General features: G+C 44.0%; 2 protein-coding genes across 3 annotated transcripts; one reads left to right on the plus strand and one right to left on the minus strand.

Annotated features, from left to right (window-relative positions):
• Positions 1–4,261: 4,261 nt before the first annotated feature.
• Positions 4,262–4,738, minus strand: LOC130869591 (60S ribosomal protein L27a-like). Its single transcript, XM_057761879.1, has one exon. The coding sequence runs from the start codon at positions 4,736–4,738 to the stop codon at positions 4,292–4,294; it is 447 nt and encodes a 148-aa protein (XP_057617862.1). The 3' UTR covers positions 4,262–4,291.
• Positions 4,739–7,026: 2,288 nt separating this feature from the next.
• Positions 7,027–24,036, plus strand: Znf8 (zinc finger protein 8). Of its 2 annotated transcripts, XM_057761840.1 has the most exons (5): positions 7,108–7,179; positions 7,254–7,290; positions 10,437–10,563; positions 10,810–10,905; positions 20,591–24,036. In XM_057761840.1, exons 3-5 carry the CDS (start codon positions 10,530–10,532, stop codon positions 22,018–22,020), a joined length of 1,560 nt encoding a protein of 519 aa, XP_057617823.1. In that variant the 5' UTR covers positions 7,108–7,179; positions 7,254–7,290; positions 10,437–10,529; the 3' UTR covers positions 22,021–24,036. The 2 variants fall into 2 exon arrangements, with proteins under 2 accessions (XP_057617822.1, XP_057617823.1); XM_057761839.1 differs by lacking the exon at positions 7,254–7,290 and having other exon boundaries at positions 7,027–7,179.
• The last annotated feature ends 1,665 nt before the right edge of the window (positions 24,037–25,701 follow it).

The raw sequence follows: 25,701 nt of genomic DNA on the forward strand, positions 1-25,701 counted from the left end.
TCCAGTGATTAGTAACATGTTCCAAAAATTGCAAAATTCCTTAAAACATTTGCTAGTCAGAACATCTAAGCTCAATGAGCAAGCAATTTTTCCTGTTCTATGTATATAATATTTTCAAAGATTTTTTCATATAACACAGTAGAGGTATTGGCTACAATTTTCTTTTATCAGTGCACATATAATTTATTCATCTATAACCTGACTTACTAAACTTCATTTTCCACGTCTATTAAGAAATGGTACTTCTTGTTTGCATTATGTAAACAGTGTTTCTGTGTAAGCATTTTGCAGATCCTTTGAGCTCATTTGAGAATAAAAATATTTCTAAATGCAAAAAAACAAAAAAAAACATTTGCTAGTATAAGCAGGACCATTATTAGTTTTGAGTTGTAAAGAGAGTCCTAGAAAGGAAAGGGTTTATAATAAATGATTAATGTCATTCGAAGTTGTTTCAACCCTGTGAGCAGAAGCAACAATGATATTAGGAGAAGTATTAGCCATTATATAAACTTTTTACCTTTGTTTTTCTGGGTTTTCCTAGATAGGGTTTCTCTGTAGCCTTGGCTATCCCGGAACTCGCTCTGTAGACCAGGCTGGCCTTGAACTCACAGAGATCCACCTGCCTTTGTCTCCTGAGTGCTAGGATTAAAGGTGTGTGCAACATATTTTAAACATCCAAATTCTGAGATACTAATAAATGGCTTTAGATTTTTAACCCTTGAGAATTAATTCTACCAGTAGAGGACGGTAGTGTGAAAGAACAGAAGGCGAGGAAGTTCTTGAGGTTTTTTTGTTTGAGCTTCCTGAAAAGAAAGTATTACTGGTGAGAAGGAAGCCAGCACATCAGCTAGAATATTAGTGGATGTTAAGGGACACCTGGCAGATTAGAATGAGCATGGAAATGAGTTTTGAAAACTTTTGAGGCCATTATTATATAGACATCTGAAAGAGAAATGATTATGGAATAACATTAGTGGTAGGGTTAGGCTTAAGTCTGCACTTCCTAAAAGAAAAGTAGTTTGAGCACAATATGCAAAGTCAGTTAAAATATTCAATGACTGCCGGGCGGTGGTGGCACATACCTTTAATCCCAGCACTTGGGAGGCAGAGGCAGGCGGATCTCTGTGAGTTCGAGACCAGCCTGGTCTACAAGAGCTAGTTCCAGGACAGGCTCCAAAACCACAGAGAAACCCTCTCTTTTAAAGAATTTTGTAGCATTTTTAGATATAAATCTAGGCTATATCCATGGGATATCTTCAAAAATAACTTAAAAAGAGATCTTTAGGTTAATAATTCTCTATGGATCCTAAGTAACATGCTGATGCTACCCGTCAGTTATAGTCAGCATGGGGCACATAACCAGCCTGCATTTTATTTAATGGCACAAGATTAAATCTATATGCTCTTTATCAGTAATTTCTTTAAGACATGCTCTTCCCATCACTGTCAAGTCTATAATTTCTTGCAAATAAAGAGTTATGGGTCAATGCAGAGAATTATGACATGCATAAATTTTTATAACACTATTACCTGTTGATAAACAGGAAGGATGAATAATTGATGAGGAAATAAGGCATTGATTCTATAGCTGCAACTTTAGCAGAAGCAGTATTTAATAAACTAATAACTTACTCTACTTCAAGTGTTATATTCTTATAGAATTTAACCAAAAGTCTCTGGACAGTAAGTTAGAGAACAGAATCAAATCTCTAGCAGTATTAGGGCAAAGAAGAATGTCCCCCAATTAACATGGCCCAAAGTTTCTTCTAAGTAGTCAAGAGCACATTGTTTGCAAAGTTTTTGTTGTTTTTTTGGTGTGTTGTTTGTGTTTTGAGACAAAATTTCTCTGTGTAGCTTTGGAACCTGTCCTGGAACTTGCTCTGTAGACCAGACTGACCTCGAACTCATAGACATCCACCTGCCTCTGCCTCCCAAGTGCTGGGATCAAAGATGTGAGTCACAATTGCCTGGCGTTTGGGAAGTTTTAAGATGAGAGGATGAGGGCAAATTTGTTGTTGTTTGAATGATTATAAGGTGATTGTTTTTGTATTTTATCTGGAGCTATGTTTAAATTTTACTCTTTTAGTTTATGTAATACCATGAAAATCAAGCACTTATTTAAGTATCGATTAAATGAGTGAGAGAAGAGAATGACATCCATATAATGAGTGACCAGTAATTCAGGAAATTGAATCAGCACCATCTTAAGTGCTTTGTGTACATAATATTAACATATAGTGGGACTAATTTTCATCCCTTATGATAAAATTTTCCACTGATATTAGGTCAATGGCTGTTGATTGTTTAAAGTGGGAACAGAGAATACAAAATATTCCTTATCATCAGGATGTAAAGGAATAGAGGAAAAGCAGTCTTTTATGCCAACCATAGTAACGTAATGTTCTTGAGGAATCATAGGGCCACCATTGTTTTCATAGTCATATGAATGCCCCTGAGATCATGTAACATTCAAAATTTATTCTTTGAACCATACAGTGGTGGCACACGCCTTTAATCTCAGCACTCCAGGAGGCAGAGGCGGGCTGAGCTCTAAGTTCAAGGCCAGCCTAGTCTACAGAGTGATTTCCAGGACTTACAGGGCTCCACGGAGAAACCCTGTCTTGAATAAAAAAGTTACTCTTCGCCCTTTTATGAATTATAAAAATAGTTGAGTTCCAAGGACTAACTGAAGGGTCTTTGTGTCTTTGTGTCTTTATGTCCTAGTTGCAATTATTCCTTTACTTGAAGTTGGGCCTGTTTTAATTTTTTGCCATGACGGAGCCACTGATCAATCCACACTAGGTCATCAGAGATCCATTGCAGTTATAAGGCTGTTTGGATGTCAATTCTTGTATTATAATTATTAGGATATTCATTAGTAGCAGTGGTAATTACTGCTTGCCTTTGTTGTAATACATTTCTTCCCCACAAATTTTATAATAAAAGTCCCGAGACAATGTAAGGTTGATCAGTGCCAGAAGAATCTTTGTGAGTCCAAATTAAGACATCAGTACTTTTTAAAGAATCCAGTTGGCTTCCAATACCTTGTAAAGGTGGGCCATTAGACACTGACCAGTGTGGGGCCATTGTTCTTGACAAATAAATGAATGAATGGCCCCAATGTCTAGAATGACTCTAAAGCAGTGGTTCTCAACCTTCCGAATGCTGCAACCCTTTTAATACAGTTCCTCATGTTGTAGTGACTCCCAACTATAAAATTAACTCATTTCTATTTCATAACTTTGCTACTAAAATGAGTCATAATGTAAATATCTTATATTTGACCCACAGATGGTGAACCACTGCTCTAAGGACTATTTTTCAGTATGTACACTTGACTTAGGATGCCCAATACCTGAGAATGGTCTTGTCTGTAAAGCTAATAAGTTTAATCCCATTGCATTAGACCCTGTTGCTCCCCCGAATGCCTGGATACTGATTTTGAGCCTGTTTCATTATTTTGTTGCCTGAGTCAGTCTCCCATCTTCCTTGAGTCTAAGGCTAGGTGTTACCCCCTTAATGAGCTTAAAGGCTTACTATCCTTGTCAAGTTTGGATCAACATTCCTTAACTCAATGTTTTCCTTTTTTACATCATGGGCAAAGGTGAGGGACGGGATGACTAGATTTTTTTTGCACACATTTTCTCAATGTCCTTTATTTCTGCTTTCAAAAAAAGGTCCTTTTTGAAAAATTATTTGAATGGCGGCTGCAGTATGAAAGGCACCACCAAAACCTTGAGTGGCTATTACCCAATTAGAGAAATCAACATATTTTACTGGCACTATGGCAGCTCTACTCTCTTCAGGAGCTCCATCAAGCTCAAGCCACCTGGTCAGGATTATTACCAGGACAGTATCACCAAATCGAGCTGTGCTCAAATATGCCTAAAAATCAGTTGTGTGTGGGTAGACTTCTGAAGTTTGAACCAACACCAGCTAGTTAGTTAGTCATGTTGAACCGAACAACCTTTTGCTTACTCAGAAACTATGCTGGCTATGGTGGTTGCACAGAACCCCACAGCCCTTGGTCTAATACTTCCCCCAGCAAGGCTGCACCCCAAAGAGCACCACCAACTGGAGACCAAATGTTCAGATGCCTGAAACCATGGGGAAACTTCTCATTCAAACTAGCACCTTGCCTGATACTGAGGCAGGCAAGCATGGGAGACAGTTTAGTGCCCTGAGGCCTCCATTTGATTTGGGATTTCACACACTCCTTTTTTTTTTTTTTTTTTTTTTTTTTTTTTTTTTTTTGAAAGTGTTAGCATTTAATTGGCCTCCCTGAGTGGCTTCAAGCCACCAGAACACAGGCACCTCCAACACCCTTTATCTTCTCTTCAGCTCTTCTGCTGAAAAATTTGGCTTTCACGATGACAGGCTGCTTAGGGAGCTTTCCCTTCCCCAGAACTTTGTAGTAGCCCGATCGCACAACATCAATGATGGGAGCAATTCCAGTCTTGTTCTTGGCAGCGTTGACCCGGGTCTGCTCACTGACCAGCGTCCACAGTTTATTCAGGTTGACAGTCGGGCAGAAGCTCTGGTTCCTCTTTAAGTGGTAATGCCTCATCCCAACCTTCCCGAAGTAACCCGGATGATATTTGTCGAAGTTGATCCTGTGATGACGCATGCCTCCAGCGTTTCCACGTCCTCCTGTATGCTTGCGGTGTTTACCGATGCGGCCATGGCCGTGGCTCATGTGGCCCCGGAGTTTCCGGGTCTTCCTCAGTCTGGATGGCATGGCGGTGGCAGAAAGGAAAGAGCCACACACTCCTCTTGTAATAATGCACTTAGCAACCTAGGTCTTTCAGGTGCTCATACTATTCACACACACACACACACACACACACACACACCTCTGAACCTCAAACCCCCCTCTGTCTACATCAGGATACACACACTTCCATCTCCGAACAATGGTATAAGTTTCCCTGCCCTTGGTACTGTTCAAAGTTCAAGAATATTCTCAACATACCTGAGTCAATCTGGCCTGAACTAGCTTTGGATGCAGCACAAGAAGGCAAAGCTGTAAACATTTAGGGAGAACCTCCTATTTGCCACCTTATGCCTATACATAATTGGGCACACATATGATTAAAATCAGATGCATCATAGAAGGGACATGCACAGTAGAGAAAATGAAAAGATTAATCACCCAAAATACATCCCTAGTAACCAGCACCCCTTCTCTTGAGCCCCATAAATGGAAGCTTTGAACAATAATCTGGATGCTGAAACTCTTCACTCATATAACCCACTGTCAATCTCGAATAGTGTATCCTACAAACCTATAATATCACCTTGCTCCAAATAAAATTATCTTACTTCTTTGGTTTCTGTAAGTCCTTGTTTCAAATGGGTCAAGAACCAAGAAATACCCAGTCCAGACCCTGAGCACCAGTTGTAAAACTATTGTCATTGCCCACTTACTTATGTGGAGACTGAAGAGAACAAAGGAAAGAACTGGGCTGGGGACAGAGAGATAGAGACGGGAGGATGGGATTTAAAGGATGTCATTCAGAACATGCCATTTGTTAGACCACAACTCCACAATTGATCACTTGCCTCTCATGCACAAAGACCTAGGTTCAATATTCAGTACTGGGGGTGGTGGGGACACAGAGCCTGCTGTTTCATACCTGGTGTTCTCTGTCTCTTTAAGGGTGTAGTTTATTTTCTGTCTTTTCCCACTACAACATCAGCTGGTGAGGACTAGCAAGTACCCATTTTCTTCTCTCTCTTTTTTTTTGGGGGGGGTTGGTTTTCTTGAGATAGGGCCTCTCTATATAGTCCTAGTTGCCTGGAACTCACTATGTAGACCAGGCTAGCCTCAAACTCACAAGAGTTCTGCCTACCTCTTAAATAAAGGTGTGCACCACCACACTTGACCCTTTTCTTTTCTACTTGTGCCTAGTTCTTAGTTTGAAAAAAGAAGTGTGTGTGTGTGTGTGTTTTCTTTCTTTCGTTCTTCATCTCCCAAACCCCCACCCCTAAGAGTGTAGCCTTCAACATGCTGCGCAGCCAAGCAAGAACTCCTGGATTTTATTGCCTCCATCTCTGGGATTATGGATGCACCTTTCGTAAGTCCCTCAAGGATCAAGGCACACGAGTGGCCAGGCTCCTCTCCTGAGAACCTCCAAGCGCCATGTTCCACCCACAGAACACTCTAACCCAGTCCTCTGCCCGACAGAGTAAAAGCCCAGGCTCTGAACTTGAAATGCCAGCAGTCCCCACCCTGGAAAGCATCACCCTGAAAAGTTCCACCGTCGGGCCACCAATCAAGAAACAATTATATAAACCCTGGCCTCTGCTCAGTTCTCTGCTGTTTCCTGCCTAAGCAGAGGCAGCCATCCTCCTGGGTTTTTTTCCTCCCAATAAATCTGTGTGAAGTTTGTTGTGTGGCGTGACTCTCTGGTATTCCTTGGCTCCTGACTGCCAGGATATCTTTCCATCCGATCTGTAACAATTACACCTTCAATTGATATTCATCTTACCTGAAGAAACGAAATCTGGGAAGTCTCGTTTTCCCCTTTCCAGTCATTAGTCCTTCGAGGGCTATTACATTAAGAAAACTCTTAAATGTTCATGTAATTTTGTTTCAGGTAAGTGTCAGTGTAAACGGAGTATACAGAATAAAAAGAAGAAATCCCAGGGTCTCTTGTGCATTTAATTCCTGCAGCAGGTCAGATTGACCAACTTTCTGACAGCAGTACCTTGCTGTCACACGTTCCCCTCACTGCTCAGATGTATATGTGCTCTAAACTCAGTCATCAGGGTAGGAGGACAATTTTCAGGGTAACCGGGACCGAGTGATGCCCGCCCCGTAGGTAAGGGATGGAAGCTGGGCTCGGCAGTTACCGGGACCTGCTCCTTAGTCAACAGCTGTGGGTGGTTTCAGAGGACAGGACTTCCCCATTGGCCAACGTTGGGCTGGCGGTAGCTCTTATTGGTCCAGTGCTGCGTCTCAGCGCGTGGCCTTCTGGGAGTTGTAGTGTCGGGGTCCCTGGCACTGCCGCCATTGTCCAGCGGGAGGGCTGGTTGGGTGGTCTCTACGACGGGCGTGCACTTTAGATTAGGAATCGCCTTGGACGTCTGTTGCTGACCTGTTCGCTCTGGATGGACCCAAAGGATCAAGCCGCAACAATGGCGATGGCCTCGCGACCGCAAGCAGCACAACTTAAGGTAACAGTAACGGAGTGGATTCCGCCCCGCTTTCCCCAAAGACTGGCCTGTAACCTGCGGCCCTTTTTCCACAGGGGGAAGCGAACGCGGTAGCTCAGCCGCCAAGCCCAGGTCTGAACCCAGCCCCCAACCCAACTCCTACCACCCTGTCCAGTACCCATGCTCCCACCTCCTGTCTCCCTGTTACGGGATGGGGAAGAGGAGGGTGGTCACAGGAGAGACCCCACGCGGGGGTTTACGCCCTCTCGGGCCAATACCTTCCCATACGTCCAGAGAGATGTTTCTCGGTGATGACAGGTGACTGGCTAGCGTTACAAAGCACCCACATTGCGGGTACTGTCCTTAGGACATGTCCTAAAACGTAGAATCAACAGACGGAAATCTCCACACTGTGAAGCCCTTATTTTGTAAGTAAGACACAACATTGTGGGGCACAGGCACCAAGTTAGAAAAACAGGAGTAACTAGCAAGGGGTCTTGGCGGGGCCGTGGGAGAACTGTGGTAGGCAGGGCTGACAGTGTTTGCCAGTTTGTCTAACTTCTGGTCATCAAAGTTCAAGCACTTTGTAGACAAACTGGCTGCTTATTCTGTTCGCCACGGTCCGCTTAGCAAAAGCCAAAATCAATTCATATATAAGTTCTGCAACTTCGAAATTATGTATTTGGGGGGGGATTTTTGGTGCTTAGGGGAGATTTGCATTATTTTACACTTGGTGTGCAAAATGGGTTTATTGATAGCCTTAGATTGCAGATTATCAGATTTGTGTTATCTTAGTTTTCCATGAAATGTGACCATTGTGGAGAACTGAGAACTGAGACCTGTCAACAGCCATAGGAATGAACCATGCTGAAGGTGGATTCTCCAGCCCCAGTCAAGCCTCAGGTGACAGTCATTAGCTGTCAGTTTGTCAGGGAATAAGCAATATGAAAGACACTAGAAGTGTATTTCATCTGTTGTCACGTAACAAATAGCACACACAAAATGTAGTGACCTTAGTAAATACTACTTCACTGTTTCTGATAGGTAGGAATTCATGGACCTGCCCTAGGCTCTTAAAGTTACAGTCACCATGACAGCCTAACAATTACTCCTTGAGACTTGACTGGGCCCAGAAGACCCACCTTCAAGATGACTCATTCGCATGGCTGTTGGCAGGGGGACTGTGTTTCTCCATGTAGGCCTCTCCATGGAAGCACTGAGGTCACACAGCACAGTGTGTGGGTTCCTGTGGAATGGTGACCCGGGAGCTGGTTAAGGTAGAAGCTGTGTTAGAACCTCAGCTTGAACTTCACACTATCATTTCCATAGTATCCTATCTGTTCTACAAGTCAACATGGCTGCATGCAAGTCAGGATATCATTGAGGGGCCATGTTAGAGGCTAGCCTCCACAGGAACAAGGACCAAAAGTAGAGGCCTTTGAGGTCCAGGACGTTAGTTTCTTGTGGCCATTACAAGTCCCTACACACTTTGGCTAAAGACAACGTATATTGTAAGCCAAGCACGGTGGCGCATGCTTATAATCCCAGTACCACATCAGAGACTGAGGCAGAAAGATGACAAACTAAAACCAAGCTTGACCCTGTCTCAAAATAAAAAAAATAAAAAAGGTACAGTCTAGAGATAGAAGTCAAAAATGAGCACTACCAAGCAGAACCACACTTCTCCCAAGTTCCCAGGGGCGGATATCAGTTGATTAGCTTTTCCAGCTAGAAGAGCTACAGCCCGGGCACTCCTTGCCTTATAGCCTTTTGTCTAGCTTCAAAGCAGCAATGTAGCACCTTGCTTAAGTGATCACATTGCCTTCTGACTTCTCGTGTGAGTACATTTAGGGCCCACGTGGATGGCACAGGACAGCTACTGTCTTGGTGTCTTTATCCCATCCGCAAAGTCCTTGTTACTGTCCTGACTCTCACCAGTTTCAGGAGACCTGGATGTCCTTGGGGAGCAACCATCCACTATTGGAAGGTGACCAGGCGTCATTCAGGTGTTCAGGGCTGGGGCTGGGGCTGGAAGGAAGAGCGCTTGCCTAGCGAGTGAAGCCCTGGTGCCACTTTAAAAAACAAAAGAAAACAAAAAACTCGGCTGTCCACACCTGCAATCCCAGCACTTGGCAGGTAAAACAGGAGAATCAGAGTCAGGGTCATCTTTGGCTATATAACCTGTCTGAGGCGAACCTAGGATACTTAAAATCCTGTCTCAGGAGAAAAAAAGTTTTTTGTTTTTTTTTTTGTTTGTTTGTTTGTTTGTTTTGTTTTATGTTAAGGGTCCTGGGGAGATGGCACAGTGGTCAAAGTGCTTACTGCATAAGTGTGAGGACTGTAGCTCAGATCCCCAGACACCATATAAACACTGGATGGACTGACAGGGGATCACCAAAGTAAGATGGCTGTTGAGACTAACAATATCAGTGAACTCTGGATTTGATTGAGAGACCTTCTCAGTGAATAAGGTGGTAGAGAAAATGATGATTCTCACATCAACATTGGGCCTCCAGGCGTGCACATATTCAGGCATACTCTCCCTCGTGTGTGCCCACACACACGTGCAAATGGAAAGGGAGGGAAAGTGTTGAGAAGAACTGGTAAAGGGCTGGAAAGAACCACTTGGACTTGGGTTTGGAGACCGAGAACTGAGCTGAAAAAGTGGGGTAAGCCTGGCCATGGTGGCGCACACCTTTAATCCATGCACTTGGGAGGCAGAGGCAGGCAGATCTTTGTGAGTTTGAGGCCAGCCTGGTCTACAGAGTGAGTTGCAGGACAGCCAGGGCAACACAAAGAAACCCTGACTCAGGGGAAAAAAAAAGTGGGGTGGAGGTGGAAAGTGATGATCAGGTAACAGATAATGCTGACGTGACCTGGTCATCAGTAAAAGACTATGTGGAGGGCAAAGACCTCACCACCCAAGGTTATCCTCTGACCTCCACAGACACACATGCATGCACTCGAACACTCACAAACATACTCAAGAAACAAAAAACCTAGTAACCATTTCTTTAGGTCATAAACCTGCATGTCATTGGTCTAGCCAGGTCTGTCTGGTCAGCTGTGCTGTCTCTATTGATCCCGCCGAGAGCTCTCATGTGTTGCCATGGTAAGCCATACTTACCTATACTGGCCTATAGGCTCTCTGTGAGGCCTGAGGGACATCACACAGAGTGTACATTATTTCAGGACCCATGCCTGCCTGTTTTCTCCCATCCTTCCTCTTCCGCAGAGGTAGATGGTCCGACTAATCGAGAATACATGTGATGTTTCAGGAGCCAGTGACTTTCCGAGATGTGGCTGTGGACTTCACCCAAGAGGAGTGGGGGCAGCTGGACCCTTACCAGAGGACCCTGTATCGTGATGTGATGCTGGAGACCTTTGGGCACCTTCTCTCTGTGGGTAAGGCCCAGTTCTTAGACTGAGTTGCGTTTGTGGGCCTCTGGTATGGGACTCTAACTTAACCTAGAGTCCTCATTTGCTGAAGGATACACTTGTTGGGAGGAAGCTGCCCTCTCTGTCACCAGGCAAACCCCTCGTGTGCTTAGATGATGCCCACATGTCCTGATGGGCAAGAACCCAAGCTGTAGTCTAGGCTTGTTTGCCCCACAGCAGCCTCTGACCTCCTGGGTCTTTTCCTCTTTCCAGGTCCTGATCTTCCCAAACCTGCAGTTATCTCCCAGCTAGAGCAAGGTGCTGAGCTCTGGGTAGCAGAGAGAGGAGGCACCCGGGCCTGCCATCCAGGTAAGAACCCCACCAAGTGGGTGCCCCCACCTAGGAGCTTCCAGGAGGCCACTGGAGATAACACTTCTGGAAAGAATGATGTTTCGGGGCCCTTGGAAGCATCCCTTTCTTACTCACAGTTCTGACTGATTATAGCCAAAGATACAGAGCAAAACCCATGAAGGGAAAAGGCTTCAGGAGGCAACGTCTAGAGCAGTGGTTCTCAATCTCCCTAATGCTGTGACTCTTTAACGCCTCATGTTGTGATGCCCAACCATAAAGTTATTTTCATTCCTACTTCATTCATTCATTCATTTATTTATTTATTTATTTATTTATTTATTTATTTATTTATTATGTGCACAATATTCTGTCTATCTATATGTCTTCAGGCCAGAAGAGGGCACCAGACCCCATTACAGATGGTTGTGAGCCGCCATGTGGTTGCTGGGAATTGAACTCAGGACGTTTGGAAGAGCAGGCAATGCTCTTAACCTCTGAGCCATCTCTCCAGCCCCTTCATTCCTACTTCATAATTGTAATTGGCTACTGTTAACAATCATAATGTAAAGATCTAATACTTCCAATGGTCATGGGCAACCCCTGTGAAAGGATCATTCAATACCCCCCGCCAAGGGGTTGTGACCCCCAGGTTGAGAGCCACTGGAAGGACCCAGGCATGAGCTTCCAGCTCTTCAGTCTGTGGAGTCAGACAGGATGTGCTCAGTTCCCCCAGCATTGAGCTATGGTAGTCCATGAGGACCATTGTCTCCAAAGAGGAAGACAGGCTTTCTCCTGCGGGCACCCTCTGCCTTGCGCATACCATGATTCTGGTGCTTGAAATAAGCCCCAACAGTAGAGCAGTGAACTTTCCTTACCGATTAGGGTGGTGGGAACCCTCCCCAAATCTAAGTTCCCTAATACTCCCAAGGGCCAGCCTATGAGGAGACGTCTCTAAGTTTGTCAGCTTGGCCAGCTGTCATGCATTTCTGGAAGGTGTCCCATGGCCTCAGCTTCCTGCGCTCACCAAAGCCGTTCTTCCTCTCCAGCAGTGAGACCCTGCCTCGCTTGTGTTTCTGCTCCATCTTCCTTTCTAGGCCACCTCTTTCTCATCAGCCTTCCCAGCATCCTCCGCCTTGCTTTTGTCCCAGTGTTCCATTTAGTTCTTTCGTATTATATTCTACAAACCTGTTCCTCACACCCTTCTACTAGTCTCTTATCAGAAAAGATTCTATGGAGGTATTAAAAACTTGGCCTGGCATGGTGGTACCTTTTACCCCAGCACTCGGGAGGCAGAAACGAGTGGATCTCTGTGAGTTCAAGGCTATCCTGGTATGTAATGAGATCCAGGCAAGCTAGGGATGGATGGATGGATGGATGGATGGATGGATGGATACATACATACATACATACACATACATACATACATACATAGGCAGACAGACAGACAAACAGACAGATAGAGATCCTGCTACAAAAATCCTTAAAGCCATGTTAAGAGAAGCTCAGAAGAAAAGGAAAGTATGATTTTTAAATAGCCGGACCTCTGACTTAGCTGGTGCTCATGCTGCCTTGGCATCTTAGAGATTTGCTGGGACTGACGGTTCTGTGTTGCTCAGGGTTACAGTGTGGCTCCAGCAGAAGGGAAGTGGTGGGGACAGCAGCACCGGATTTCTATCCTCTTGTCTCAAGACTCTTCAGTCAGGACTGGATTCCTTGTGCTTGTCCTGCCCTGTTTAGTGGGGAGAATGGGTAGGAAAGGTCTAAGTTTCATAACTAGATGGGACCAGAACACTGGAGTGCTGACAGCTGAAATGAGTATGGTTTGGCTGCAGCCTGCAGATACATGCACTCAAATGCTTCTGGTGCCTTCCTAGGCTACAGAGAAACACTTTACCTCTGTGATGGGCTGTGACCCTCACTCTCAGTTGAGTCTGCGGCAAGACCCACTTCTCCCTCTTTTATTGGTTGTTGCCAATGCTGCTTCCTGCTTATTTGTTAGGAGCAAACCTGCTCATCCGTTACACATGCTTTTCACTGATGGGCTTAGGCTGTCACGGAAGCTAGGTTCTGAAATAACTGAGCCTTGCCTGTTTGGCTCACACGGCAGGTGTGGTATCAGAATTGTTACAGAGAGTTTGAAGAACTTAATATCTGAGCCATCATAAATGTTCTAGAAACCAAAGGCTTTCTGTTAAAGTGGAAACTACTTTGCATTGATACTCCGTATAGGTGCTCTACAGCTACTGTAGCAAAGTACTGTGGCAAAGTGTGTGGGAAAAAAAGATTTGGCTGGTTATGATAGGGAATTCCTGTAATCCCAAGAACTCCGCAGGAAAGCCCAGCTGCATTTGTCATCCCTGTCGGCCCCCTCCATTCATGTCTTTTCTCAAACCTGTGGAAGTAGGGGTCCGAGGGGCGCATCAAGCCCGACTCCTGGCAGTTGTGGCGAAGTTCTAGTTCTTGTCTCTCCTGGTGTCTAGAGCTGCCCAGATGCCATGACTCATGAGGCCTTCTTCAGAGCACATACTCAGCTCTGTCTCCATCGTCACATGGTCGTCTCTGGCTCACCTGCCTTTCCTATGTGGAGCCTTTTAGTGACATTTAGAATATAAAGATAATCGCACACTTTTAAGATTCTTAATTTGGACCTGAAGAGATGGCTCACCAGTTAAGGGGGAAAAAAAAAGCAAAAACGAAAACAAAAAAAAAAACCTGAATTTGCATCCATGTCAGGTAGCTCCCTAGCAACCTGTAACTCTACCTCCAGGGGATCTGATGCCTTCTTCTGGCCTCAGACCCCTGCGCAAATGTGCTATACATTCATATACAAACACAGAAATAAATATCTTAATTTTATTACAATATCCTCTTTGCCATGTAGCATCACACGTTTACAGGGTCCAAGGACTGGGGTGTGGCTGTCCTCAAGGGGCCACATTCAGCTTACCACACACTGTCTTCAACAAGAGAGCAATTTCCCTTTTGTTTTAAAGGAAAAGAGTGCTCATTCATGACCCCTTCCCAGTGCATCCATGTGATTTGGTGGGCTAGGTAACCGTGGAGGTGATCCCACCCCCTCCTGTTGCAACTTGCTTTGTTTCTTACTGTTTCCCTCTTATAGTTACTTGACCTCACCTGGTGAACTATCGCCTCAACCCTTCCTCTTCCCACCATTTCCCACTGTGACTTCCTAAACAGCAGGATCGCTTGTTTGAGGTGTGGGGTGGCTGGATCTGTGGGGACCCCAGGTGAATTCAGCATTGATGCTTTCAGCTGTTGCTGACCTGACCTGGTTACAGCAGCTCAGCCCTCAGCAGTGGCCTAAGGTCTCTGACACTGGGTCTTCTTCAGCCTCTTTCCCACTGACAACATTGGTCTGGACCAGGGTTTGCCTGAGGCTGTATCAATAGTATCAGCTCAGAAGCCCGTTCAGCAAAGATTCCTGAGGACTCACCCACATAATGCCTTTGATGCTAAGAGTGTAGCATCAAAAAAATAAAATGGCCTCAGTCATCTAGGGGTCAGAGGAATGAATAACAATATCAGGAGGTGATGGTTTTTTTTTTTTTAATGATTTATTTATTCTTACTTTATGTAGCACTGGTATTTTGTCTGCATGTATGCTGTGCAAGGGAGTCAGATCCTTGGAGGTAGAGTTACAGTCAATTGTAAGCTGCCATGTGGGTGCTGGGAATTGAACCCAGATCATCTGGAAGAACAGTCAGTGCTCTGAACTGCTGAGCCATCTCTCCAGCCCTGGAACTTTCTTTCTTCTTTTTTTTTTGTTGTAATAGGAGCTGCGGGGCTGCGTCCCCGGCACCCGGCCGCCCGCATGGCTAGCTTATGCCCCGAAATAATTACACGGAAACTGTATTCTTTTAATCACTGCCTGGCCCATTAGTTCCAGCCTCTTATTGGCTAGCTCTTACATATTGATCTAACCCATTTCTAATATTCTGTGTAGCACAACGAGTTGGCTTACCAGGGAAGATCTTAACCTGCGTCTGTCTGGAGTGGGAGAATCATGGCGACTCCTGACTCGGCTTCTTTCTCCCAGCATTCTGTCTGTTTACTCCACCCACCTAAGGGCTGGCCTATAAATGGGCCAAGGCAGTTTCTTTATTATTTAACCAATGACCTTCCTCCATCATTTCCCCTTTTTCTGTTTAAACAAAAAATGGCTTTCACTTTAACATAGTAAGATTACATATAACAAAATAGTTATCAAGAAAGAATTACAGTTACAATATTTATATCTATTTTATCTTTTATCATAATTAAGGAAAACTATAACTAACCATTCTTCAACTCCATCAAAGACTCCAGAAGGATATAATATTACATAAGCAAACAAGAGATCCAAAACTCTAGAAATGACAGAGACATCTCGCTGCCTGGACAGTCACTCAAAGTTCCTCTGTACCATTGGGGCATCCATCTTCAGCCTTCAGGCCCATAGTATCCAGCAGACATTTTCATCAAGCAGGAAATTCCAAAGACAGTTTAGTCACTTTTTGCTGTGTCCTGCAGAATGTCTCGCAGACTCTTTCATGAGTCAGGAACCCCGAAAGACCATCTCACCTTTAGGCAAGTTCAGCAGTCCTTTTTCTGCGGGTTCTCTGTGTCCAGTTTATGCAACAGTCTGGGCAAGAGCAGTTTCTTGCCCAAATGGCTATCAAACTCCATAAGGAGCCTCTTCAATGCCCATCTTCCTCTTGAAGTAGATTGGTGCTGCCAGGAGCAGACGTGTCTCATTGTCATGAAAAGCCCTAAGTTATTAAAACATTTAAATGCCATATTCTGCAGTCTTTGAAAGATATGAAGAATGCCTATCTAGCTGAAATATATCTATGCTCATCTAGAACATCTAACTAGCACGACTACAAGCTTTACTATTATCGATGATTATCCATTAGCAACCTATATTTCCTAATTATACATTACATTTTTAAATGAACTACACAATCACAATACCTTAATCAAGATCAGAAATACATATACATATAACAAAATTGACCTTAAAATCCATACCAATGCAAATTATTCATATCTATATCATATCCCCCTTTAAATGTAAAAGAACATTTATAAACCATATTTGGGAATATGGGCGCAGTTTTTTTCTCCAAACTGCTTCCTGCTGAATGGGGGCGCTGTATTCAGATCTCTTTTATGGTGTAACCTGTGTGTCAGGGTCATCTCAGTCGGCAGTTGAGTGAAGTAATTTTCTGAAGGTGTTCACAGCAACCTTTCAGGAGGGCGTGGTCTATCATACCATATCGGGATAGACGCAATCCACAGAGTCTCATCCTCTGTGAAAACAAAAGAAGACCCTCTCCAAAGCATCATATCCTTAGACCCATATTGTGAAATCATAATACTCTTATATCCATTCTGGTTTAGCTTGGCAGCCCATATAATGAAATGTCTCTCTGCAGTTAGCTCCTTTACAGTCAAAAATTTTAAAGAAAACACAATGTACATAATCCAGACTCTCTGTGAATTTTCCATTTTTACGTGGCTTATTTTTCTTTATTTCTTTTAATCTATAATTATCTGTACTCTGTCTCTTTAAAGACTTTATCCCCCTTTTTTAAGGGCATTAATATTATTCTCTCTCTATATATATTTTTTCCTCTCTCTCAAGCCTACGTACATTCATCCAACACTGTGACCCATAGAGGTTTTTTATGTCTGAATCTGTTTTATTGTGAATCTGTAATTTTTTTTTCCAGGAGCATTTTTTAAAATATTAAGCAGTTCTTAAAAACCTAAGTTGCACCATTTAGAGGTATTATGGTACTGCCTGTGTCCTGCCCAGACTAAACCTTAACTGCGCTGTTATTATGGTAATTACGGTAGTTCCTGCCTGAGACCAGCAGAGTTCCACATGGCAGAGCTGAGCTGCTCCTGCATCAGAACCATTTGGTGCCCCTGAGTCACACACAGTTCCAGGCACACAGCAGTCCCCATTGCCATCAAGCAAGCCATAGCACTTTACTCCAAATGCTCCATTCAAAGACTCTGTCTCCCGCAGGAGCCAGACAGAGATCACGATGGAGGCACAGCCCAAAAAGCCGGCATTTTAAAACAGCCAGTTTTTTCCTGTTGCTGAGTCAGGACAATTTCTTTGCCGCACACAACCCACAAAAAGCAAAAATCTGTCTTAAATTCTCTCTGTGTCCTTTTAAAGCCCTCTCAGGTTTTACGTGGAGTTCATTAGCACATTGGGCGCCACTCTGTTGTAATAGGAGCTGCGGGGCTGCGTCCCCGGCACCCGGCCGCCCGCATGGCTAGCTTATGCCCCGAAATAATTACACGGAAACTGTATTCTTTTAATCACTGCCTGGCCCATTAGTTCCAGCCTCTTATTGGCTAGCTCTTACATATTGATCTAACCCATTTCTAATATTCTGTGTAGCACAACGAGTTGGCTTACCAGGGAAGATCTTAACCTGCGTCTGTCTGGAGTGGGAGAATCATGGCGACTCCTGACTCGGCTTCTTTCTCCCAGCATTCTGTCTGTTTACTCCACCCACCTAAGGGCTGGCCTATAAATGGGCCAAGGCAGTTTCTTTATTATTTAACCAATGACCTTCCTCCATCATTTTTTTTTAATATTTATTTATTTATTATGTATACAATATATTCTGTCTGTGTGTATGCCTGCAGGCCAGAAGAGGGCACCAGACCTCATTACAGATGGTTTTGAGCCACCATGTGGTTGCCGGGAATTGAACTCAGGACCTTTGGAAGAGCAGGCAATGCTCTTAACCTCTGAGCCATCTCTCCAGCCCCCAGGAGGTGATGGTTGAAACAAACAAAAATGTGTCTGAGAAACACAGGGGTAGACAGTGCCCCCAGGACACACAAGAATGCCTCTTTTAGAAGATAACAGTGAAGCCAGCAGCTGTCTGGAGATGTATGAAAGGCAGAGAAGGCAGCATAAGCAAAGGAGCATGGGATATGTTGAAAGGAATGGTAAGGAAACCAGCAGTGAACAGATTGAGGGAAGAGGTGACGTCAATGAGAATGGGAGGCAGGGGAGGAGATCACAGTCTATGATCAGAAGTGGTTGGCATGGTGTGCAGTGGGTAGCCAGGGTGGAGGAAAGGGTTTTGGTAACAACTTTATTAAGACTCATATACCGTAAAACTTTCCCATTTAAAATTAGAGATAAAAGTTCAGTTGGAGCCAGGCGGTGGTGGTGCATGCCTTTAATCCCAGCACTCTGGAGGCAGAGGCAGGTGGATCTCTGAGTTTGAGGCCAGCCTGGTCTACAGAGCAAGTTCCAGGACAGGCAGGGCTGTTATCACATAGAAACCATGCCTGGGGGCAGGGGAGGTTGTATGTATGAAGCCCTGGATGTGACACCTGGTTCAGCAAAACAAACAGAAAACAAAAAACAAAAGCAAAAAACCTCCTGTGTAATCCTGTGGGGTCAGAGTGTATTCACAGATGGTGCACCACCAGTGTAATCCAGTGGGGTCAGCGTGTGTTCACAGATGGTGCACCACCAGTGTAACCCAGTGGGGTCAGCGTGTGTTCACAGATGGTGCACCACCAGTGTAATCCAGTGGGGTCAGCGTGTGTTCACAGATGGTGCACCAGCAGTGTAATCCAGTGGGGTCAGCGTGTGTTCACAGATGGTGCACCACCAGTATCTACTTCCAGAACATATCATCATTGTCCATGTGGTCTAAACAACAAGCATTTATTTCTTACAGTTCTGGAGGCTGACAGTTGATTTGGTTCTTGATGGAGGCCCCTTTCTCACCTATAAAAAGCTGCCTTCTCCTCAGAAGTGGGGGACTCCAGTGTCCCATTTTAAAAGGACATTAATCTATCATGAGGGCTCTGCCTTCAAGATCAAATTCTCCTGAAAGCCCCATTTCTAAATACCATCAAAGCAGGGATTAGGACATAAACACACATCTTAGGAGAGCACAAACATTCAGGCCTTAGCTGTCACCACAGAAGCTGCCTCCTAGCAACCGCCACCATCTTCCTCATCCTGACAACCATTCATTTGGGTTGTCTATGAACTTGCTTGTCTGGGGCCTTTCTTAGTCAGTGGACTCTTGGTCTGTGACACTTGTGTCTGGCTTCCTTTCCTCAGTGTAATGTTTTCAAAGTTCCCACATGTTGTTGTGTATATTCACACGTCATTCCTTTTTTTGACTAAATAGTCCATTTAATAGATGGACCATTATTTGCTAGTTTGTTTGTTGTAGTTCTGGGAATTGAACCTAGAGCCTCACCATGCTAGGCAAGTACTCTACCACTGACCTATATTCCCTACACTAATGTTTCAATTTTTCATTCATCAATTCATAGAGTTGTTTCCATTTTAAGGCTATTAAGAGTAGTGCTGCTGAGCCAGGTGGTGCTGGCACACATCTTTAATTCCAGCACTCGGGAGGCAGAGGCAGGCGAATCTCTGTGAGTTCGAGGCCAGCCTGATCTACAAGAGCTAGTTCTAAGGCAGGCTCCAAAGCTACAGAGAAACCCTGTCTCCAAAAAAAAAAAAAAAAAAAATGGTGCTGCTTTGGACATAAATGTATGTAAATTGTGATGTTGCTGCTGTTTGTTTTTCTGTTTCTGATTTTCTTTGTATACCTAGTGTACATGTGCTGTTTTAAATAAGAACATTTCCATAAACTATATAACATTCAGCATATTGCCTTCAAATATAAAATTTTGTGTGGAATCACTTGCATTTTACTAAAACCCTTGTGTCTGTGCAAAGGCGGTAAAGGGATTGGTACCCAGCAAGCCTCAGTTTCTCCAGCTCTTCTCCTATGACCAGACTCTTGGTTTTCCCTTGAATCCCTCCAATATCACTGAGACAGATGTTTTGAACATTTAGCATCTGTAGGTCCCAGGCCCTGACTGGACACTAGTGTGATAAGATGGATATTGAATGAGGCCTCAAGAGTGTTAAGGATGGGCTAGAAAGATGGCTCAGCAACTGAGAACGTTTACTGCTCTTGCAGAGGACCTGGGCTCTGTTGCCAACACCCAAGTTAGCTCACAACAACCTATAACTCAGGTTTCAGGGATCCATTGCCCTCTCTGACTTCGGTGAGTTCCTGCATGGACATCTTACACACACATACACTTAGGCACATGTATGTTTGTGTATGTATACACACACACACATATTTAATGTTAAAGGTGAGCAACCAAATGAAGCATTTGGTTCTTCAATTAAGTCTAATTCCTAATCCCTAAAATCACTTGTCTATCAGGTGGGCCCAATGTAATCAAAAGAGTAATTATAAAAAGCAAGAAGGTCACAGCAAGAAAAGATATGTGACAACAGAAGCAGCGGTTACTGAGAGATTTGAAGATGCTATACTGCTACTGTGTCCTTCTGTGGAGCTTCTAGGAAAAAACAGCTCTGCTGACGTAGATTTTAGCACTTCATATTGTAAGACGGTAAGCAGTGTTGCTTTTGGGCACTAGGTTTGTGATGGGTTGTAACAAAATTCTGCGAGAAACTGGTACATTTTTAATTCATTTCCAGTGCCTGCCCACAGAGTGAACCTATGGTTAAGGGCAGGGGTAGTGTCACGAGGAGACTCAGCACTTATCAGAGCGGGCTGTTAAGATCCGAAACTAATGACAAAGTTCCGGGGTATTAGGAACCTGCCCCTCTTCTGTTTTCCCCTTAACTACTCAGAGCTCTTTGTTCTTTCAGGATGGATACTTGGACCTGAAGCCCACACATCACTCAAGGAGCAGGGCTTTCATGAGAAGGAACTATCCCCCATTAAAGAAAGGGATGGGCTCAAAGTGGCTATTTCTTGTTATCCCGTGACAGAGATAGATCGGAAAAGTGATTGCCACTGGACCAAGAAGGACCCGAGTAACTTAGGGCAATTGGAAGGCCCCAAGGAAATATCAATTCATAGTCAAAGCTGTGAAAGTCTTGGACTTGAGGAAACCTGTGTTCTTAACTTAAACACAGATCTATCATCAGATAATTCTAGAAAAGAACTTGGCTGTACTAATGGCTCACAAGTTAAAAATTCAAAACATAACCCAAGTTTAATTAGTCAGCATACAGACTCCCCAGCAACACAGCCCTTTGATGACAGTGGCTGCCAGAAAACCTTTGATCAGACTGTGCCCATTACAGAACTCACAAAAAGTCAGGTTCAAGATAAACCCTATAAATGCACTGATTGTGGAAAGTCATTTAACCATAATGCACACCTCACAGTGCACAAGAGGATTCATACAGGAGAGAGACCTTATATATGCAAAGAATGTGGGAAGGCCTTCAGCCAGAACTCCTCTCTTGTTCAGCATGAGCGCATCCACACTGGAGATAAGCCCTATAAGTGTGCCGAGTGTGGGAAATGTTTCTGTCACAGCACACATCTCACAGTCCATAGGAGAATCCACACCGGGGAGAAGCCGTACGAGTGCCAGGACTGTGGCAGGGCCTTCAATCAGAACTCATCCCTAGGGCGACACAAGAGAACACACACCGGAGAGAAGCCGTACACCTGCAGTGTGTGTGGGAAGTCCTTCTCTCGGACCACTTGCCTCTTCTTGCACCTGCGAACTCACACTGAGGAGAGGCCGTATGAGTGTAATCACTGCGGAAAGGGTTTCAGGCACAGCTCCTCCCTGGCCCAGCATCAGCGGAAGCATGCTGGTGAGAAACCCTATGAGTGCCGACAGAGGCTGATCTTTGAGCAGACACCAGTTTTAACAAAGCACGAGTGGACAGAAACCCTCAGCTGTGACCCTCCTTTGAGTCAAGAAGAAAGAACTCAACGGAGTGACAGGCCCTTTAAATGTAGTCAGTGTGGGAAATGTTTCATTCAGAGTTCTCACCTCATCCGACATCAGATAACTCACAACAGAGAGGAAGAACCACATGGTCGTAACCGAAGACGAGGACAGCCCTGTGGGCGGGGCTCAAAGCTTATTCGGAATCCGCACTCAAATTCAAGAGAGATCCCTGTGGCCCAGACAAAGACAGAACAAGCAAGCAGGGCACTGGCCTTGTTTGACCTTCATGAAATTATGCAGGAGAAAAACCCTGTGCGTGTTATTGGAGTGGAAGAACCGTCACTGGGCAATTCTGTGCTATTTGACATCAGAGAATCTACATAGGAAGGAAACTCTTCAGATAACTGTTGAGTTATTAGGTACAACATAAGTCCACACAGTGTATTGGTGGCAAGAGAAGATGGCATAATGTCAGTGGTGACCTATGACTTCATAAGGAAGTGGTGCTTCCCAAACACTTGAGGTTTGCCATTCTGAAATGCATCAAACTGGGCTCCTGTTTAACAACAGACTTTTTCTTTGTTTTTCTGAGACAAGGTCTCATATGGCCCAGGCTGACCTTGAACTCACCATGTATCCAAGAATGACCTTGAATTTCTGATCCTTCTGCCTTCACCTCCCTAATTCTAGGATCATGGCCATGTGCCGTTATATCCGGCAACAATAGATATCTTAAGATGTTTTCTCCATTACCCTAAAATGAGTTTACCAGTAATAAAACCTCTACACAGTCATAGTGTGGAAATAACATATGGCCCCTTTTTGTAAAACATAGCTAATTTAATTTATAATAGAATGATATGTACTGAGTCAGTGTGGTATCTTGCCATGTCCTTATGTGGGCCCGTTTTCACCAGGTCAATGACCTGTAACTTTCAGACTGCTGCGAGGCACACTGTTGTCTACAAAAATACCATAAGGGACATTGCTGTGCCCAAAGTGATTTTGCAGAGTAGTGATGAACTCCTATGAAAGTTTTGGACAAACCAAAGTACTATTGCATTTGTGGGAAATTCTGCCTAAATCGAAATATACACAAAGTAATGTGTGTTTCTATGTGAATTCAACTCACAGTTCACTTTTCTCACACGTCACACATGACTCAGTTCTGTACTTCACAGCATGTATCCTCACTTCAGTAAGTCATCTGACAGAGAAGTATTCACAGCATTCCACAGCACTCTGTGAAGGAGTCACAGCTCCCCTGTAAACCACTACCGTGAGATACCGCTGTCAGTCAGAGGTGCCCATCTGCAATAAACCACTACCGTGAGATACCGCTGTCAGTCAGAGGTGCCCATCTGCAATAATTTGTTCTCGCGGGACATCTAGTAATGTCTGGAGCCATTTTTGTCACTGCCACTTGAAGGATGCTACTGGCTTTCGGGTGGAGGCCAAGGATATTGTTCGACATATTTATGTGCCCAGGGCAGCTCCTCAAAGAATTTTCTTACTCCAGATATTAGTAGTACTAAGGTGGAGAAGCCTTGATATAAACTTGACCCAGAGGGTTAGGTAGCTCAGTAACAGAACACTTTCCTAACATGTAGAAGGCCCTGAGTTCATCCCCAGTACCAGAGACACGAACAATAGCCCACCTTTTCTAAACTGTAAATTGAACAAAGCTGTATTAACAATCATGTGTTTGTTCTTAACAAATAGAGCCATGAGGGGCTGGAGAGATGGCTCAGGTGTTAAGAGTATTGACTGCTCTTCCAGAGGTCCTGAGTTCAATTCCCAGCCACTACATAGTGGCTCATAACTGTCTATAATGAGATCTGGTGCCCTCTTCTGGTCTGCAGGCATACTGACAGAACACTGTATACATAATAAATGATAAATCTTTTTTTTTAAAAAAAAAAAAAGGAAAAAACAAATAGAGCCATGAATTTATATATATATAAAGTAGTGCTTAGTAAATCTTTCACCATTTTGCCATGCTTATATTTGGGGTGAAGAATCCCCTTATCTTTCTGTGTAATCTTTTAGCACTTACAATGGATATTCTAAAAGATGAATGATGTTTTCATTGGATCTCCCACCCATCTCCTCACCCCATCCCTCCCTGTATTGTTTTCACATCCATCCCAGAGAACTTTTTGTTCATCTCTCTGCATATATTTCCAAAAATATATGCAGACAAAGCCATTCACATAATCGCACTAAGCCATCTTCTTTGGGTTTTGCCATGTTGTTTGGGTAGTGCTTCTGGGCCAGAATTTGAATGAAAGCAGTGTTCTGGGGTTATTGACTGTACTCTTCTTAACTAGGGCAAAAATAATATTAGGAAAAGTTATTCTTTTACATCTCAAGAAAAATATATTATTTATATCTAGCAGATACCATCAAATATCCAGTATTAAGATGTACCTGGTTGCTTCATAAAGTTTGTATTTGTTTTATTCTAAACATAATCTATGCAGTGTTTTTGGTTTCTTTCTTAAATCTAGTTGTGTTGTTTCTTAGTCTTTTGTTTGTTACTTGAGTAACTTAAATGTTCTGATCCAATCCATCCTCCTCGCTTTTGATATGGTGGACTGACTTCTGGTTTGGTCTCAAACCACTGAGCTTGCTCAAGTGTGGGTTGGAGCATACGGTCATGTGACTCCCTTTGTTCTCAAAGCTCCTCTCCCCATCCCAAACTTTGCATGAAGTCTCTGCAAGAGGACTATTGGAAAGCTTCCTCTCGGCTGTTAATGCTAGGAAAAGGTAGACTTTGTACAAAGCAGCATCCACTTCTGGGAAGGCCTTTCTTTGAAACATCATGGGAGAGATGAATATTGGCCATCAAAGAAAGGCCTTCCCACAAGCCTTTGTCATATACCGACTTATTTGTTGGCTAAGAATGAGTCCTGGGGCCATCCATCATAGTGAGGAGGTTAGGAAGGGTAGTGTTCAGCATCCCTAACCTCTGATGGATACAGATAAGAGAACCGTTAGGAAGTACTTGATAAACTGCCCACCTCTCTTCCAGTCCCTTGAAAGAATTACCTGTGCTCCCATTTCCTCAGACCTTCACCTCAGGCCTCTCACCCGCTGCTTCACAAAATCTGTTGTGCCCACCACTGGGTGCTGCCATCCATCTCCAGGACCTCTCACCTGAGGCTGCTGGCATTGTGGCAGCAGGCTGCCCCCTTGGTTCTGAAATGCATAACCCTATTCAGGTTCTGGTCTTCTCTTTCCCACTCCAAGGGATGGGGTCATCCCTGGTGATATGGTCTATGGGGCCATGCCTACACCTTCCCCAGGTAGCATCCACACTCCTGGCTTTGCATTGTTCGCCCTATTTCTGAGCCTCTGCTCCTGACTTCTGAGATTCATATGTAGACATGACTGTTGGCTCCATCAGGTAAACCATGATCTCATATACCCAGCTTACCCTGAAGAAAACGGCCCTTTTCTATCCAACAGTCTGCTTCCCAGTCCCTTTCGTGGATATCACTATCTCCCATCCCATCACTGAAGCCAGAAAACATGCCTTTGACCCTTCCGCTTCATCACTCCTTTATCATATAAACATCTTCATCCCAGCTACCACTGACAACGCAAACGGATGACAGGGATGGCACTGCACAAAATGACCCAGGAAGTGAGCCAGACTCTGAGAAATAGAAACCGCCTTTACCTATAGCTCCTTAACTGCTCCATCAAATGTTTAGTCTAGGTAAGCAAATGAAAATGGGGGGAGACACCAGCGGTCATACCATAATACCAATACTCTGGAAGCCAGGCGTCATACTCATCACCATGACTCCAAAACCAGTCCTGTTTCTCACGGTGGAGGTTGTGTGGCTGAGTTATGGCTTAGTGAAGTCAGAACAACCAACAATTTTCATTTTTCAGTTCACATCCAGGAATGATAGCCCCACTGATTTCTTTGTACATACTTTGAAAGAGATTCTCAGGGAAATTACTGTAAATTAGAGGAACTTTGTGGTTTCTATCTCTTTATAAAAATGACACAAATTCATTATAGCAAAACTTGGAAAATGCACAAAAAAATGT

The sequence above is a fragment of the Chionomys nivalis genome, chromosome 2 (genome assembly GCF_950005125.1).
Source record: "Chionomys nivalis chromosome 2, mChiNiv1.1, whole genome shotgun sequence".
NCBI lineage: Eukaryota > Metazoa > Chordata > Mammalia > Rodentia > Cricetidae > Chionomys > Chionomys nivalis.

What these genes read in the sequence shown, in the direction of transcription:
- Znf8 (XM_057761839.1), top strand. Translation starts at nt 7,114, where the DNA reads ATGGACCCAAAGGATCAAGCCGCAACAATGGCGATGGCCTCGCGACCG. An exon ending in TGGGCACCTTCTCTCTGTGG is followed by an intron (nt 10,564 to 10,809) that starts GTAAGGCCCAGT and finishes TCCTCTTTCCAG; the next exon opens with GTCCTGATCTTCCCAAACCT. An exon ending in CACCCGGGCCTGCCATCCAG is followed by an intron (nt 10,906 to 20,590) that starts GTAAGAACCCCA and finishes TTGTTCTTTCAG; the next exon opens with GATGGATACTTGGACCTGAA.
- LOC130869591 (XM_057761879.1), bottom strand. Translation starts at nt 4,738, where the DNA reads ATGCCATCCAGACTGAGGAAGACCCGGAAACTCCGGGGCCACATGAGC.